At 41.0% G+C, this 18,717-nt stretch overlaps 1 protein-coding gene across 2 annotated transcripts in view; it reads left to right on the top strand.

The window, feature by feature from the left end:
* MCC (MCC regulator of WNT signaling pathway) overlaps positions 1–18,717 on the top strand; it is a 207,633-nt gene that overhangs the window by 166,319 nt on the left and 22,597 nt on the right. For both annotated transcript variants that reach the window (XM_054055336.1, XM_054055337.1), the window contains 7 exons: positions 3,455–3,601; positions 3,893–3,982; positions 4,656–4,804; positions 6,619–6,759; positions 8,062–8,162; positions 10,720–10,903; positions 18,242–18,476. In XM_054055336.1, coding sequence (XP_053911311.1) covers positions 3,455–3,601; positions 3,893–3,982; positions 4,656–4,804; positions 6,619–6,759; positions 8,062–8,162; positions 10,720–10,903; positions 18,242–18,476 — 1,047 coding nt within the window. The remainder of the gene's footprint in view (positions 1–3,454; positions 3,602–3,892; positions 3,983–4,655; positions 4,805–6,618; positions 6,760–8,061; positions 8,163–10,719; positions 10,904–18,241; positions 18,477–18,717) is intronic.

Raw genomic sequence — 18,717 nt, 5'->3', positions numbered from 1 at the left:
TTTTTCTTTCTGTTGCTAATGTTGTTTTACAGATCCTTGACAGTAATTGGCTTTTGTAATCATGGCCAATAGTTGCTGCTCGGTGATAAAACATAGACCCAAAAAACCTATCTGCATTAAACTTTTATGTAGTATTATCCTTATATTGTCCTTATAGGTGGTTTTCAACTTCAGAGTCAATGAATGCTTAGCATTTTAAGTAACCGTAATATTCTGTTTCCTAGTTGCCCTTAAATTTAGAATGTTACTTCCTTTCGGACTGAAATCTTCCAGGACTAACTTCTGGGCATAGGTGAATATTTCAGCAATTTTGAAATCAGACGTTGGGGCAGGGATTTGCTTTTATGAAGAATACGTACCTAGTGGTTTTCGTGTTTGCTTTTAGACAATGCTGTAACTTAAGCACTTGGGGAATTCAGTTTGGAACAGCCCAGGTTAAAAGAAAGAGTAACAAATGTGATTTTTAATTGAATGAAGTTTTGGGTTGTTTGCGGTTGTGGTTTTTTTCAGTGTTAATGCTACAGTACAAATTTTATCTGTGCTGGCATTCCACGTCTGCAAACAGAAACACGCATAGATGGTTTATTTCAGTTTTATGTATATCAGCACGCTGAAATAATCAGTTTTCATCAGTAGAGCACTTCTGTCCTTCAGGTTTGCATTATTGCAGCTCTACCCATGTTGATATATGTCTGCCTGAACAAAGGAAGCCTCAGCTGCAAATATATAGAAGATATTTTGAAATATATATATATTTCAAATATATAGAAGATATACAGATAGAAGATATACGTTATGATATACATATATATATATATAGAAGATACACGTTAGGAACCTGCACTTTATACATTCTGCTCAGTTAGCTTCATGATGTAATCTCAGTTAAGATGTATAATTCTGGACCAAGCACCTGTATCCACTTTTCAGCAAGTTACTTTAAACACTGGGGATTTGATTTGAGGTTTTGTATACTTTGTTTTTTTTTTTTTCTTTTTTAACAGAGACCAATGGAATTGTTTGGGTTCATTTTGTTTGAGGTGCAGCACTCCTCCGTGACTGAATATTAGGAGAGCAGTTGGGCTTTATGTGCTCTTACTGCTGCCAGCTACAGCTTTCAGCTTTTTATTGGTCACATGCAATTGTTCTGCTCTGATATGTAAAACACACAGTTTCTTTTTCTCTTTTTATTTTTTTTTTGGGGTAATTTGCACATTCTAAAGATTTGGTGACTGAGTTCCAGCTTGAACTGCTTCCTCAGTGCAGTAGGTCAAAGGGATCTGCAGCTGTTGTACAGGGAACGTACTGACTGCTGCCACTTAGAGCAGAGATTGCTAAAGCACTGACCGTGCCCTCGGTGAGCCAATAGTTAAAGAGCCTCAGCTTTAAGGCAACTTTAATTTCTATATTTTTTTGATGAAGGGATTTCAGCTTGCTTAATCAGTTCTTTGTGTGAATGTATTGTATTTAATATAAAATCCCACCTTGTTTTAGAGAGTAGGAATTAGCGTTGTGTTTCATGGTGCAGAGGGATATCAAATGGACTGAACTTTTGTTTCACTGGACTTCTGGTAAAAATTCTGTTTTGCAGATGGACTGTTCCAACAAAATCAGCTTAGGAGCTTGTGTATTAAACACTCTGTTTTCAGGGAAATTGCCTCTTCACATGGTTTTCTCCCCCTTCTGTCATCTCACACTCTTTGTTTGAGATTGTGTGGGAAGAATAAGCTCTGTCACTTTACCTTCTGGCAGAATTGTTGTGTTATGGAGACCGTTTATTCTTTGTCTGTTAAGAATTATTGCAAGGTAAACAGTATGATCTTTAGCTCAGTTTGTATTGTATAGTTTGGCTCTGCAGACTTTTCTTTTACCCTTTGGTCTTGAAACAACTTTTGACGTCAGTTCTACAAGCACCTAATCTCTTACGAGGGCTGTGCAGTGTTTGCAATGTACGTTTACAGAGACTTTCTGCAAGACTGTTTGTTGGGTGCTTTGCAGCTATTTTTTGACTGAACATTACTCACTCTATGGTAGCTTTGCTTAACTGGAGTTTTGAAAGCATGGTTCAAGGAGGTGATTCTGTCCCTGGACTTGGCAGTGGTGAGGCCGCACCTCAAATACTGTGTTCAGTTCTGGGCCCCTCACCACAAGAAGGATGTTGAGGCTCTGGAGTGTGTCCAGAGAAGAGCAATGAAGCTGGTGAGGGGCTGGAGAACAAGTCTGACGAGGAGCGGCTGAGAGAGCTGGGGTTGTTTATCCTGGAGAAGAGGAGGCTGAGGGGAGACCTTATTGCTCTCTACAACTGCCTGAAAGGAGGTTGTGGAGAGGAGGGAGCTGGGCTCTTCTCCCCAGTGACAGAATCACAGAATCACCAGGTTGGAAAGGACCCACTGGATCATCGAGTCCAACCATTCCTAACACTCCCTAAACCATGTCCCTCAGCACTTCATCCACCCGTTCCTTAAACACCTCCAGGGAAGGCGACTCGACCCCCTCCCTGGGCAGCTGTTCCAGTGCCCAATGACTCTTACTGTGAAGAATTTTTTTCTGATATCCAACCTGAACCTCCCCTGGCGGAGCTTCAGGCCATTCCCTCTTGTCCTGTCCCCTGTCACTGGGGAGAAGAGCCCAGCTGCCTCCTCTCCACAACCTCCTTTCAGGCAGTTGTAGAGAGCAATAAGGTCTCCCCTCAGCCTCCTCTTCTCCAGGCTAAACAACCCCAGCTCTCTCAGGGGACAGGACAAGGGGGAATGGCCTCAAGCTGCATCAGGGGAGGTTGAGGCTGGACATCAGAAAAAAGTTTTTCACAGAAGGGGTCTTCAGGCCCTGTCAGAGGCTGCCCAGGGAGGGGGTGGAGTCACCATCCCTGGAGGTATTTAAAAGACAAGTTGATGAGATGCTCAGGGGCATGGTTTAGTGGTTGATAGGAATGGGCAGATTCAATGATCCAAGGCGTCTCTTCCAACTTAGTGATTCTATCATTCTGTGATTAACATTTGAATTTCTTTTTCTTTTACAAAATCATCCTGTGATATATTTATGTCAAGAGTTTTTTGACACTGGAGCTTTCCATTAACAGCAGGATCTTCATTTGATTTGTTTAGGTATCATAATCTTAGACTGGAGCATTAGCTTCACAAAAGAGATAATATTTTCTGTATGAAAAGTACAACTGCGCTGAAGTGGTTCTATAAAACAAGCTGAAACTTTGAGTAATTACAGCATTACATTTGCGCATTTCCACATTGCAAATAGTTCAAAAAACTGACAACAATGACATTTTACAATCTTTATTCACCTGCTCCCCACAGTAAAAGTTCACGGCGCCACTGGACAGAATACGTCTGTGCTTAATTCAGAAGCAGTTAGGCTTGGCCAGATGATGAGAAAATCTCCAAATCCTTTAAACCATAAAACAAACAAATCCCCCAGAAGTTATGTTGTTTTGTTGTAGGTTCGGGAACTGCAAACCCGTTTGCAAAGCGTGCAGGCAATGGGCCCGTCCAGCCCAAGTCGTCTCACTTCTGCCAATCGACCTGTTAACCCCAGCACAGGAGAGCTGAGCACAAGCAGCAGCAGCAATGACATTCCTATAGCCAAGGTGAGATACTGCATGTTGTGGTAATGCTTTGTGGGTTTTGCGCAGCTGCTGCGTAAGCACATGATTAACTGGGAAATACCTAGCATCCCTGCAGAGTTTTCTGGTGTCCTAAGCATGACATGAGCTGCAGAGAGGAATTGGGCAGTGGTAACTAATTCAGTTACAACACAGGTGTAGATTTTACAGTAGTTTAATTCAGGTTTGCATGTGTCGGTAGTGAACAAAAGTGTCTTGTGTAGTCTTTGTGGAGTGTGAGTTCCTGTGTAACCTGCACAGCATTCTGACTTACAGATTGCCGAGAGAGTGAAGTTGTCAAAGACAAGATCAGAGTCGTCATCGTCTGATAGACCTGTCTTAGGATCAGAAATCAGCAGCATAGGGGTAAGGACTAATAACTGTATGCATGCGTGTGACCTTCTGAAAATGACCCATGTTCCACTAAAAGCAGCACTGTTTTCTTTCTAAATTAATATGTGACTTAAAATACTTTACAAGGTTATTTTGAGGGAACTGTTTCCACAGAGAATATTTCTTCTGGTATTAAGATCCTGTTTTCTCATAACTGGTGGATAGAAATTGTTCTCTGAGTGACTTCGAGAGGATGATTTTGGAGTCAATTCCTCCAAAATATTATTCTTCAAGAAAATACTGCTCAGTTGCATTTCACAACTTCCAGTCAACAGAGAGCTAGATCTGCTTTGAAATGCCAATGTAAATCCATAACAGCGTTACTGATGTTTGTTTCAGTGAAGAACTCAGCTCTGACCTTTTGCTAACCTTTCAAGAAAGTAACGAACTTGCATATTAGGTTTTTCTACGTATGATGGAATGGTGTACTTCACCCTTTGTTTGGTAGACTTTTAAATCAAAGTGACTTCTTAAAATGGAAACTTATAAATGTTCTATTCAATGTAAAATTCATAGTAAAAACTGAATAATGAATGCCTTGAAGTGAGTTCAAGCAAGCAAATGCAGCTCTCAATGCAGACTGACTGCCTGTGGGAAGAATCTAGTGGTTATCTGTTCACAATGATCTATTAACTGCCCTGTGCAGGTGTCTAGTACTGTGGCTGAACATTTGGCACATTCCCTCCAAGACTGCTCAAACATCCAGGAAATCTTCCAGACTCTTTATTCACATGGATCTGCTATCTCTGAAAGTAAAATCCGAGAATTTGAAGTGGAGACAGAGAGATTAAATAGGTAAGGTGAAAAGTTAGAGATGCTCCATTGTGTTATCTGCTATTAGCTATGTTGAAGTTACTACTTTTTTATCCTTTTTGAACATGACTTAGTTCATTTCCAGCTCAACTGTGGCAGCTTCAGATAAACATGGAATGTAGTTAATTAAATGAAGTTTGAATCGTGTGCTGAGGATCCATTCCATTAGTAAGACAGTCTGGTCTTTCTCTGTGGCAGACCAAGTAGACATGGCATCTACTTCTGTAAGACACATCATTGCTAGAAATAAGGATTCCTATAACTCATTCTCTATCATTCTTAAGTTAGCTTGCTTTGTTTGGTTCTGAAGAAACAGAATTGCAGCATTAACTGCAGCAGTGAATGTCCTAGTGCATGGTGGTGTAGCACATATACCTGTAAATAGATTTCTGTATGCAGAAGAAAGACTGCAACTTTCTAGTTACAGACAAAATATTGCTGATGTTACCTTTCGATAAGCTCTATCAAAACCGGTGCATCATATCCTCTTTGGCACATAAAATCAAAACTGTGGATCGGAAATGTGAGAATCCTGTCTCAGCATGTTTCCTTCCAACTTCTCTCTTCCCCACAGCTATCTCAAATTTAGTCTGATCACTATAATAGCTCTTTTATTTGTAGCTCATGTTTTTGTAGTGCTGCAAAATGTGATCCTTTTATTCTTTTTTTTTTTTAACTTTTTTTTTCTTCTTTCTGTGCACTGTATAGTTATGCTTTGACAACATGTACCCTTATAGGAGGTGTCAAAAGCGATATAAGAGGTGAAGCATCCCAGCAGCTGGGAGAGTCAGGGCTTTATTCTGGTCACTGAATAAGTGGTATATTAGCCCTTCTCCTTCTGGTTGCGTTTGTTAAAGAAGTCAATGTTTTTTTGGCTTTGGATGGCTCATTTCATTATTAGCTAACATTCCAAATTATGGAATCATTTGACCGGTTTTTGTGTGTGTCCAACTCTTACAGTTAGGTGAAGCATAGCGATGCCTAGTGCAGTTCTGAACAGTGAGAATAAACAGCAATGCTGACATCCTGAATCTTCATTTTCAGATTCAGCATCAACCTCATTGAGAAGAGTATTCCACTTACTTAAGTTCTGATATTACCTTCTGTCTGACTGTTGGCAGAAATTTTGGAGATTTTGTTGCCTCCCTCTACATTCACTCATATTTTGGAAGCTCCCTCTCTAATTGCAACCAAAATAACCGCTTCAACTGAAAAGGTTATTCTGGATGTTCCAAAGAAAGAGGGCATTCATGCAGCTGCATGATCCCTACACACCACCCCACACTGCACTCATGAGTATGCCACTTAAAGCAAATGTGGTAGCTGGAAGTGAGGAATGGAGGCAGAAAAACTAAAGAAAAGTTTAAAATGAAACTGTCCTACATAATCTTAGAATCGTAGAATCACTAGGGTGGAAAAGACCTCTTAGATCATCGAGTTCAACCATTCTATCTGCCACTAAAACACGTCCCTGAGTGCCTCATCTGCCCGTCTTTTAAACCCCTCCAGGGATGGGGACTCCACCACCTCTCTGGGCAGCCTGTTACTACTTTCTGCTTGCTGCTGTTCCGCAGGGTTATGATTACATTTTATGGGAAGGAGAGAAGAAGAGGCTAAGAGAAATTACTGTCCTCTTGGCTCTTGATGTGGGATATGGAACTGATAGATTCTGCCATTTTCATTAAAAACCTTGTGTGGACCAAATGGTATTGGTTGTTTTAAATTATGATCTAGAGTTTTCAGGACAGTGTCTGCAAGCTAAGCTTGAAGGTTGCAAATTACTTCCTTTTCTACAGCCGTATTGAGCACTTGAAATCCCAGAATGACTTGTTGACAATAACACTGGAAGAGTGCAAGAGCAATGCTGAGAGGATGAGCATGCTTGTTGGGAAGTACGAGTCCAACGCCACAGCCCTCAGGCTTGCTCTGCAGTACAGGTATGTACCTACACAGAGGGTGCCCTAGGGAGAGAAAGGGGAAATAGAGGAGACTTGATAAAAGTCTTTGAGAGTGAAATTGTCGGTGTGCCATAGTAACGCTACTTCTTTTTGTTTCCTCACTGAAAATAATGCTCCTTTGGTTAAACTGCCTGACAAACTACAGAGCTGAAGTTATTGATACAAGTGTAGTTCAACCCTAGTTCACCGGCAGTAGTAAACTTGATCTAATAGAAATATATAGATTTGTTTTTTCATTTATAAATACTGAATTAACATTTCAATTAGGGATCGTATGCGGAGTCAAACTATGTCTGCTGTATCTGGTCTTTTAGGTACACATTCCCTATATAAGGCTGGCACCTTTCCCAGGACCAGAAGACCAAAAAGTCACCTAACTGAGGGTGACTTTATATTATATCAGTTAGAATTGTGGATTAATTGCTTGGTATTCAGTTACAAGTATCTAAATACACTTTGAACTATATAGAATCATAGACTCATAGAATAGTTTGGGTTGGAAGGATCCTTAAAGATCATCTAGTTCCAACCCCTCTGCCAAGGGCAGGGACATCCCACTAAAGCAGACTGCCCAAGGCCCCATATGTAAAACATAGTGTTGTTTAACTCCTTCAACTGCAATTAATTTGGAACAGGTAGTTCTGGTCTTAAGACAAATTGTGTGCCTTTTAAAGAATGTGTTCTGTTACTATTAGCCTTGAGCAAATTACAAGGAAATGCGAATTGCAAATAGGTATATTAATGTATATATTTTCAAAAACATTATCATGCAGCAGGAATAAATTACTCACGACTGTGTTTAGAGGGTGTTGTGTTGTAAGAAGGAAAATCTTAGAGCCAGGACAGAGCGTCTAGTGTTTTTCTTGTCTTGTCTTTTCTTCTTACTATACTTTGTGTAGTACAGTTAGAGTATAGAATACTGTATTTTGTATAGTAAGACGGTATGGAAAAGGTTTCTCAAAGGGATCATGTCAACCACTATTGTATTCTTGACTGTGTCAAACACACTTCTGGAGCTGACTTCACATTGGGTCTTTCTCTTCTGTTCTGCCTTGTTACATTACTTGAGGCCACTCCGGGACCATCATAAGGAAGGAGAGATGGTTGAATGCTTGTGATAGAAACCACATGTGTTATGTCACTCCCTGCTGCTTGATAAGTAGCAAAGAGTCATGCTGTTCATTGGCTACCTTTTGTTGTTGTTGCTGTTGCAAGTATTCTCCTCTAAATTTCAGATATTTTATGTTATTTTTGGGTTTTGTGGTTTGTTTTCTCTTTCAGTGAACAATGCATAGAAGCATATGAGCTGCTGTTGGCCTTGGCAGAAAGTGAGCAGAGTCTCATTCTGGGGCAGTTCAGAGCTGCAGGTGTTGGTTCTGTTGGTAAGATGTCAATGAATCACTTTATTTAAATGTTTTCTTTTTCACATGTCAGTTAGCGTTAAGAGTTAGTTGCGATGGTGAATCATCTCATGAACCATCACTTAAGAATGCTCACCTGTCTGTTATTTTTTTTAACTAATTAAATCATTTTACACACCCGAAAAATAGGGGATAAGAAAAAGAGCATGGAATCAAGTCATGAAATTTACCAGCAATTTAAGTTAACCTACATATACTATCACAAGGGGTTGTCTATTCTGGTAGTGGTGAAGCTGCTACAGGTGTGGAATGGGCTGGAGTGGAATTATTAAACAATATTCATGAGCATATGTGGTTAGGGCCATGCAGCTATTAAGTACAGATTTTGTTTAAACCAGCAACATTGACCGTCCTTGGAAAATGAGTATAATTTCTGAAAAGATTAACACAAAGTAAAGATAGCATTGAGAAAAAGCAGAAACAAAAAAGAAAATACTCTAGTTTTTCACCCCACATTTTACCTTTGCTCTGAAATTTTAAAATAGTCTATCTTATGTTTTACTGTCTTGTCGGGGATGTTCTGGGTTTTTCATATTTTATGGATAGTTAATCTTGTGGCTAGGTCTTGTTGCTTTTTAATTACACTAAGTAACAGCATGAACCACAATCACAGGTACAGTTCAAAAGTGTTTGTTTGGAGATTGACATTTGTGTTGGCTCCATTTTTGTGATAGAAAAAGAAGTGTTTACACAATGATCATTAATCTATGTTTTGTAGTCCCATTCCTTTTACTGACAGGAGAAGGTAGACATGGTGATCTTCAAGCAGAAAGAGGGATGACCTTCAGAGATAGTAGAATAGCTCTTCATGCCATGCTGAGGCATAGTAACTGCCTGGCTGAGCCAGCGTGGTAGTGCTGGCATCTCAGGAATCGCTTAAATATGAGATGCTTCTATAGACAAAGTGACCATCTAGCTTTAGAACCACAGGACTGACACGGTCAGCCTCTTGTTTCAAGCGCAGTTGGTCACCGTGCTGCTGACTATGCCCCTTATTTCGTATCTCTCCCAGCCAAGCAGGCTCCTGCGTATCAGTCTTGGTTTGTGCAGTGTGTACCATACACTAAACGTTAGGGTGGATGTCTGAGATGTTCATCCACCTGTCTTCCAGGTTCTGGGCGTTCCTTTCCACAGTGCGCTGGGGGTCTTTCCCTGCTGGCAGAGATCAGTGGCCAGCAGAGGTGCATTTAGGTTTGGATTTTCTGTTCAGATAGGTATCACAGAGAAATCTTAGAAGGGAGCAATACGTTGGATTTGAGTAGGGTTTCATCTCACATGCATTTTATGAAAGAGAGTGTAGGTTAGTTTTTACATCGGTGTCTGTCTGCAGCTCTTAATTATGGCATCATCAGTTACAACCCTGTGATAGAAATAGTGCCAGTCTCCCATTACATAACACAGATTGGAGGAAGTTGTTTATGGCTTATGTGGCTTTACTTCACCATGAAATTTGATTAAAACACCTAGATAAAATAGCGTATTTTTGGTTTGAAGACCAGCCAAGTTTTATATCAACATCTCTGAGTGGAAAATCCATGGGAGCTGCTTCTGCATCACGTAGAGCTGAGCAAGTCCGCCTGCTCTGAACAGAACATTCTCCCTTTCATTCACTTTAATGTCATTTCTAGTGCACACACTTCACTTAGCAAGTGTGAAGTATGGGTAATTGATCTTTGACTTGAACAAGGAAGAAATGAAAATCTGACATAGAGCAAACGGGGGGCGATGGTGGGTTATGCTCCCTGACATCTTTGCATTGTGTTTGGCAAAGTATGAATGTATCGTAGCTTTGTTCAGACACGTAGCCACTAATGTATCTTGCTCTAATTACTTGACTCCAGCTGGTGTTAGGTATGTAAGAACAGTGACAGTGGTGGTTTCTGTCCTTCCTCTGCTGAGGGGATGGCTTAACAGCTGCGTAGATCCTGCATGACCGCTAGAAATTATAGCTAATTAATAAACACCAGTGCTAGTCTTCTTTTGATTTAGTGTGCATGACTGTGAACTCTGAAAGGCTGCTGCTAAGCAGTAAGGCAAGTCTTCCAGCTCAAAAGGAAACTTCTAGGAAGATATTCTGGCAAACATTAGGCTTGAGGTAAAGGTGCTCATGACAGAAAGCACTGGAAAAGACTGCACTGTGAAACAGCTCTGGAATGATTGGTGCACAAGTGATAATTTAGGCTGAGGCTTTTCCAGTGTGTTATTAATTTGAGCATCCTAACCTAGTCCTAATGCACACTGCACGCTTTTGCAGACAAGCTAGCTAAGCTAAAACATCACTTAAGACGTACCCAGAGCAACAAGTACCTGGAGCTTGTGTCTGGCAGGGACATAAGTTCAAGCCAGTAGCTCAGTTACCACTGAAACACAGAAGTGAACTTACTTTTATGTCACAAATTGGTAGTTTATTATCATGGTCTTGGTATAAACTGAGATTGTGCAGAAGCATCTCTGCTGTTGCTTTAATTTCTCTCACCCTCCTCAAAGCTCTGAAACAGATTGTTTTCTTGAAAACTAGGGGACCAGACTGGTGATGAAAACATCACTCAGATGCTTAAGAGAGCTCACGACTGCAGGAAGACAGCTGAGAATGCAGCAAAAGCCTTGCTGATGAAACTAGACGGGAGCTGCGGTGGAGCCTATGCAGTCACTGGCTGCAGCGTGCAGCCCTGGGAAAGCCTCTCGTCCAACAGCCACACCAGGTAACTGCAACTCGTCTGCTCTCCTAATCCCTCGGTGTTGGATTTCAGACCAAAAGTTATGTTGTATTGTATTTGCTGAACTTCCTCTGTCACCTCAATCCACTGGCTTCTTTGCTTTGATTTATAAGTCACCACGCCTCAGTGCTCTAATTGTCTTCAGAATTCGAGCAACACCGGCCAAGGATTTTGTATAAATTTGTGGCAAATGGTTGACTCTGAACTTTGATCTTCCTCATAAAGGCCAAAACCATTACGTTTGTTTTACTTCAGTGACCTTCTTGGTGTCTTATTGGAGCTCAGATCATGTACATCTTATTCATAGCTATTGTATGCAGACAGCACAGGCATATGGAGAACTAGAGATCGGAATTATGCTTTCATCAGCGTTTTGGGGTACTCAAGGATAGTTTTCTAATTGTTACAAATCCAGGCATTGGATATCAGAAAAAAATTCTTCACAGTAAGAGTCATTGGCTACTGGAACAGCTGCCCAGGGAGGGGGTCGAGTCGCCTTCCCTGGAGGTGTTTAAGGAACGGGTGGATGAAGTGCTGAGGGACATGGTTTAGGGAGTGTTAGGAATGGTTGGACTCGATGATCCAGTGGGTCCTTTCCAACCTTGTGATTCTGAGATTCTGTGATTTTAAACCATTTCCTCTCCCTTTTCATTCCCCTTTACACCCCTCCGAATTCTTCCTTCCCATGCTGTTCTTTCACACATGGATTGGCAAATGAACGTCATGACGGACAGAGTGCTTTCTTCCAGGGAAGGCTGGATATTGCAGATTTTCTGAAGACCTATAAAATAATGACTTAAATGAGCTATTATTGCAGAAGTGTTCCAGTTCAAACACATCTGCTACCAGCTTAATTTTGAGTCGTTGCCTGCCTGCAGTGTAATTGTACTCTACAGTGAATATGTGCTTGTGTATAGATACGAATTTGGCAAGCATCCTGGATAAATATAGATGGAAATTTTTCTTTTTAAAAAAAGTTATTTTGGTTTCTCATATTCATTCTAAAACTTCATTTTAATTCAGTTTTTGAGCCAGTTCTTTATTCAAATGCTGTCATTTTTTGACACTTTTAGAAGTTTATTTTAGTACTATATCATTTCCTCTTCTTGGTGATGTCTCCTCCAAAGATCTTATTTCCTGCCACGTGACTGGCATGGGATAGCTAAAAAGGGAGCAGAAAGGTTACCTGAGGAAAAAGGGGTCCAAACGTGAAGTAGATTTTAATATTTTGTTCAAAGAAGTTTTATGGCGCACTTTCAGTCCAGGAGACCCGGATCTTTGTTTGGAAATCAATGTGGCAGCATCTGTGCTAATGACACATTGATCACTCATCCTACAAGAAGTATTTACTGGCCTTGGGAGGAAGCTGCACAAAGCTGTTTCAGTTGCTTGGCTTGTCTCAGTCTGTTTGCACTTATGCCATACCTATACCTGCATGTGAACGTGTTCTAAGTCGCCACGCGTAGCAGCACCTCTAATTAGGCTGAGCTTGTTTTCTATTCCGTTGTCTGAAAGGGTCATTTTTGCTTGTTCATAGCTATCTCAGTGTTTTTCTTCCTTGTGATATATCTGGTATCTAGTCGAGGCATTTTTCTTTTTTCTTGAAAACAATTCATGCAGATTCCAGTGTTGACGGGGGAAATTGGCAGTGGGTGGATGTAGCATTCCTGTTTCGTATTTGTTCTCCTAGGCCTTCACTGATAGTGTTTGGTATGAAGATAGTCTCTACAGTCCCTGCTTTGCTGAAAGCCGGGTTTGATTTTTTCAAGGGAGGTATAAAAGAGGGAGATATGTGCATTTGGGGAGGAAAATCAACACTTATGCTCATTATTTACCATGAACTTTTGGTTGTCAGCTATAGCAGTGTGTGTATGTGTGCACGTGATGTGTCAGCTTAGTACATAAAGTTTCAGCAGAGTACAATTAAAATGGCATAGAATTTAAAATTTCATCAGTATAAACTGTCATGAAATGAAAAAAATTCAGATGTAAATGCTTCTGGGTACAAGAGAGGTGTTTTAGCTTGAGTCGTTACCATTGTAGGATAATTTTTTCTGACACGGAGCAAGATATTGTGCTGAGTAAGATAACTATTGTTATCTGTTTTAATATATGTGGAGCGTGAGAGAGAAAAGCTTCTCTCACTCAGCCAAAGGGCACACAGCACGTCAGGAACTTGTCATGTTGGCATCTTGATCTGATCATCACTTACACATGGTTGTCCCTCTCCCCTCCCCCGCACGCAGTGTAATTTGTCTCTGTCTGAACATACATTTCAGGGAAAATATTTCTGAAACTTTAGCTTCTCCGAGAAATACAAATCTTCTCTTATTTCGTTCTGTTGTGTTCAAGTGATACGCGGTAGAGGTGTTCTCAGATTTCTCCTTCCAGTGGATGCTGTCTCAAAATAGAGGCACCCCCTCTTCGGCTTACACATGACACTGTGTGTCTGACACATGACGCTGTGTCAGACCACAGATGGAGAATCTCCGTGGATTCAAAAGAGACGTGCTTTTCTGTATTTGTACCAGTTCTATGTTTTGTCTTAGGTTTAAAAAATCTGGAGATTTTGTCTTTAACTCTCCTCACTCTCTCGTACTGGGATCCTTTTTGTTTCTCTCCAGGACTCTGCTCCTGCTTTCTGGGGTTATCCTGCCTGTGTTGCCAGCTCTCTCAAGCTACTCATGCGTACTCCCTCACCACTTGGCTCCCTGCTGCTCTAGACAGACATTCCATTGCTGCTGCAGACCTCCAGCCCTCTGTGATTCTTTGATGTTGATTGTTTCCATTTCCTTTCCTTTTCCATTACAATAGCAATCCAAGCAGAGATAGGAAAGGAGGCTATGGATTTTTAGCTGTTCCTGCAGGCTTAATGTTTTTTATTTGTCTTAAAGAACTTGGCAGTATGTAAAACCAGTGCAGAACAAGCCCACATCACAAGTCAGTGCTCTGTGAACCACCATTTGCGGACCACTACACGGAAATGAAAACGTTTTTACGTTATGTGGTTCAAACATACTCCAAATCTGCAAGACTGATCTTTTGCCACAGGTGTTTTAGTGTTGCAGGCTTTTAATCGCTGCTATATATTGGTACGTTCTCCCATTGAGACCAGCTGAGTAAGGAGGTAGTGGATGATGAAGAAAAAACTCCTTTACTGAGACTTGTGACAAATGAGTAATTCTCCCTGCTGTTTGAAATCCTGTAGAATAGAGACTTATAATGGAATTGTTGACCCATCTTTAGCTTTGGCATTTCAAATGAGATTGTGAATGTCAAATCACTGGAAACATTACTGAGAATAAATGCGTGGTGAGCCACTAGTGACAAGTGGTTAAAGACTGTAAAAGGGAGCACCTGAAATGAAAATAAACAAAATGCAATGGAAGTGCATCACAGAGGTCGTTACTGGTGAAGTGAATACAAATAATAGCAAGCATCTCAACTCATTTGTCTGCCAGCAGCACAATAATATTGCCAATACCCTTTGTTTTAAAATAGAAATGGGTCTGCAGAGTAGGTGGAAGTCATAGTTATTTTAATGGACAGAAGCTAATTATAGAACATACATTGCCAATGAGATTTGACTGATTGCACCTTAAAAAGAAGGATGCAAACGAGAAGGACTCCAACTGTAACAGACTGAAAATGGTGGATTTTATTCTCTGTCGTGCAAGTGAGGCCAGCCTGACATCTGGATTCATGGAGGTGGGGAAGATCTAGTCTCTTACATGCAAAGGGAATTCTTTTCAGTATTATGCAGTGTCACCAAATATTTGAACTCAACCAACTGTAGGAATATATTTCTCATCAGTATCACCTCAGATTTCTGATAAGTAGCTGACAAACAAGATTATCTTGGCTGAAGTGTGCAAGTAAGTTATTTAGAAAGAGCCTAGCAAATGTATTGTTACCTGTGTAACGCATCATTGCTGGACTGAACCAGTCTCAGAAGGAAGCAGGGTAGTTTCACCAAAGGGTCTGATTTTAGACAAATATACTGGGGGGTTGTCCTTTGGCTAGTCGGATGGTTTCTCAGAGAATTACTACCTTTTGGCAGTGTGCTGTTTCAGATCTCAAGCCACAGTGCACCTAGAAGATGATCGGTCCATCTATACCGAGAATGAAATGCATTCTTTAAAGTCTAAGGTTGCATGCAGACATTCAAGCAAGTTTTCTGGATTCAATTCCGATAGCGTTGTTTTAGTTCATTAAAGTCTGCAAAACTGCTGAATTGCACATTTGTTTATTGACTTAATTTTTAACAGATGCATTGAAGCTTATACACGGATTGACGGACAAAATTTCGTTGTGTACAAAGTTACTGACACAGAGGCACTGTTGGAAGCCTCGTTTATATCCATGCACTGCATTTTATACGGACACACGTGCATGCAAACACACACATGTATGCCAGCAAATAGAACTGTGTGTTACATCATACCAACCTGCGTATTTTCCATAGGCTGTATGTGAAAATTAATTTGACATCATCCAGGCATGACATCGTTGTAAAAGACTTAAGAGATGAAGTGAGTGGGAAGAACATTTCTCTTTGCTTGTTCTGAGTACAACAACAGTTAGAATGAGCAGATTGATGTTGTATTCCCTCTGGGTGCGATGAAACTGTGATCCTTTATCCTTGAGAAACGAGAAATTACATATCTTTTGCAACAGTTTCATGTGTTTTTTGGATGGATGCATTATACTACATATGCATTCTGTCAGTCTGTTTTCCTTTATCATGATTGCTGTTAGAAAGGAGAGCAATATCTAAAATTCAGGATCATATGCTCACCAGCTGTGGCCTTAAGTAGAGCAGGAGAAAAGCTGTATGTTGGGGCGTTCAGAGGAACACACCCTGGCACAGCTGTGCTGTGGGCACTCACAAGTACTGCAGCATTGTTTCTGTCCTCATCATGCAGCCTCATTTTTACAACAGGCCAAAATGGGCTTTGTACCCTGACTTTCTGCAACCCATACTGCTTCCAGGCTTCTGGTTTGGGGCTTGCTGCTAAGTGGTGGTGGGAGGAGGAAGGTTCTTGTCCCTTTGTGTGCTGGCTGAGGCACCTTCCTCGCTAAGCTCCTCTTAAGAAAAAAAAAAAAATGAGAGAAAATAAAAAGGAAAAAAAAGGAGGGAGAGAAGAATTAAAAATGAGAGAGAGGGGAAAAGGTAAAAAAAGATTTATAAAGGGAAAAAAAAAAAAAAGAAGAGCAGCTTGCTAGCAATTCACCAGAGGGGCCAACTCAGCTGCAGACAGACAGGCAGGCAGGCAGCCAGGACTGAAGTAAAAGCAGCCTGAGTGTCACTGGCAACAACCCAGGCTGCCTTCCTGAGTTTAGGCTGCTCTCCCCTAAAATGTAAGTGCATAGACATGGATCTTCAGGGGCCAAAATCTATGAATATCCAGCGAGTAAGAGGTCCAATACAGCGCAACAATAGACTTTCAGCATTGTTGCTCAGGTTTCATTCCCCGCAGGAGAGCTAGGTTTTCTTTCCTTTGCAAATGAAAACTGAGATGAGCGCTTTGTCTCCAAAGATTTGAAGCCCATGTAGGCTTTAAAAGCGGTCCTCCCTCCAACAATAGCTGGTTTACATCTAATCCAGAAAAGCTGTGCAATTGTTGACTTTGGGTGCTGAGGAAACTTGAAACTTCAGTAGGGAAGTAAGTATTTCTTGCATTGTCTACCCCCATGATTTTTATATCAATATCCACTTCAGAGAGGTATCCAATCTTCAGAGAGGTCTCTTTGGATTCAGTAAAGCAAGATTTATTAAATGTTCTGAGATTCTCTATTGAAGGACTGTGAATGAAAATTTGTTTCTAGCTGGAAAGGTTGGAAGGGTGAAGGTACTGGGTGTTGTTATCTCCACTGCAGATGAGAATGGGCAAAACCAAAAGCAAAGACTGTTCACATCTGTGGTAAATATGGCACCGATTAACCCAGAGAAAAGGGAGGAATAGTGGGAAATCGACAGAGAACTGTAGTAAGCACAGTAATCCAATATTTCACGAGAAGGAAGGATTTTGAGAAATCTTTGTAGCCCTGCCAATTCTCCATCTTCTCCAAGGTTTGCTTGGAATTTGTGGGAAGACTGGCAGTTATTTGAGGCACTTAAAAAAAGTCAGTATAGCTCTAGCTGAAGTAGAAATGAAAGAAAAGAGAAAAATCAAGCCTGTATTGGTAGTCTTCCCCTTTATGACATGCAGAATGTATTTTAGGACACTATCCTGACTCTCACAGCACGTAGCGGGTGGGGCTTTTTTCCTTCCTACAAAAATGTTGAACAGCAGTGCAATTTGATGCAGAAAGTGATTTATTCCCCTGCTGATAACTGAGATCATCTAGCATTCCAGACAAGCACAGTTAATGGATGACTTATCCCTCACCCGGCAGCTGATTACAGGACCTCAGGAGACAGCAGGCAGCTTTGAGTGGGGTTATAGAAGCAACATGGCATTTTATTTTCCTTTTAATGTTATTGCAACTATATTCAGCCCTGGAATGCTGCGGCTGTATCAGTCTCAGCCCCCTGCAGCACTAGTCTGTGTGTAGATGGGTAGTCAGCACCGAGCCACCCTCGCTCTAAGACATTAGTTCTCCCTCTCTGTGATCTCTGTGTAAACATTTGTGGGACAGACTAACGGATAGTCATTTGTTTGATGCCTGTGGATAGGACGAGTTCTGCTGATGATGACTTTTTATTAAAAGTCCTGCTACCTCATGAGTTGGTTTTAAATGCCTGCAGCCCTGAAGAAACATCGGAGTATTGAGGAATAGACCTTAACATGGATTGAAAGATGCTACTGCCTGGCATCTGCCAGTAGTATTTTTCTCGGGTTGATACCTGCAAATATCCCATCAGAAATATTTGAGATGATAATGGCTATAGCCATCAGCAGAGAGAAATGAGGTCTGCGTCTATTCTTTTTTCTTAGCAGATGCTTCTTTCCAAATGAGTTAAAGGCTCAGTGGCTGTGCAGCAGAGAGAAGTTTGCACTGCTAGGGTAGTGCTATGAAAACTTGAGGTTTTTTCTCTTTTTTTTTTCAGCCATGTGTCACTAAGCATCTGGCTTTGCAGAAAAGTTGTCACATAATTCAATTTTTTTGTGCAGCTTAGAGAATTATTTTCTTTCCTGAATTCATCACAGCTCTCTGCACCTTCTGAACGTTGCCACATCCAGTCCCTGCTATGTATGTCCTTTCTGTGAACTTTTAAGTAAGATTCAGACGTATTAATGAAGTATTGGGAGACAGTTTCGTGTAAAAATATAGATTTTGTTTCAAATGTTTTTATAATACCGTTTTTTCTCTTTCCAGCACCACCAGCTCAACTGCGAGCAGTTGTGATACAGAATTTACAAAGGAGGATGAGCAGCGCCTGAAGGATTACATCCAGCAGTTGAAAAACGACAGGGCAGCAGTGAAACTGACAATGCTGGAGCTGGAAAGCATCCACATTGATCCCCTTAGTTATGACGTTAAACCTCGTGGAGACAGCCAGAGGCTCGACCTGGAAAATGCAGTCTTGATGCAGGAACTTATGGCAATGAAGGTATTTTATTTATATCTAACAGGCCGACAGCACTGCTGACAGCGCCTCTGTGCTACAAAACACGCTCAGTCACGCAGATGGGAGGCTTTGATAGTGATGACTGGGTAATAAAGGGTAACTTTGTTGAATCAAATAATCAGGGCTGAAAATCCACTAGTCAGAAAATGGCAGAAGGCAGTGCATTAACGATGATAAGCTATGTGTGTTTCGAATTAGGCGAGGACTTCATCCGTTGCTCTAA

This window comes from Cuculus canorus, chromosome Z (genome assembly GCF_017976375.1).
Source record: "Cuculus canorus isolate bCucCan1 chromosome Z, bCucCan1.pri, whole genome shotgun sequence".
Lineage (NCBI taxonomy): Eukaryota > Metazoa > Chordata > Aves > Cuculiformes > Cuculidae > Cuculus > Cuculus canorus.
This window is presented reverse-complemented; position numbering and strand designations above follow the sequence as displayed.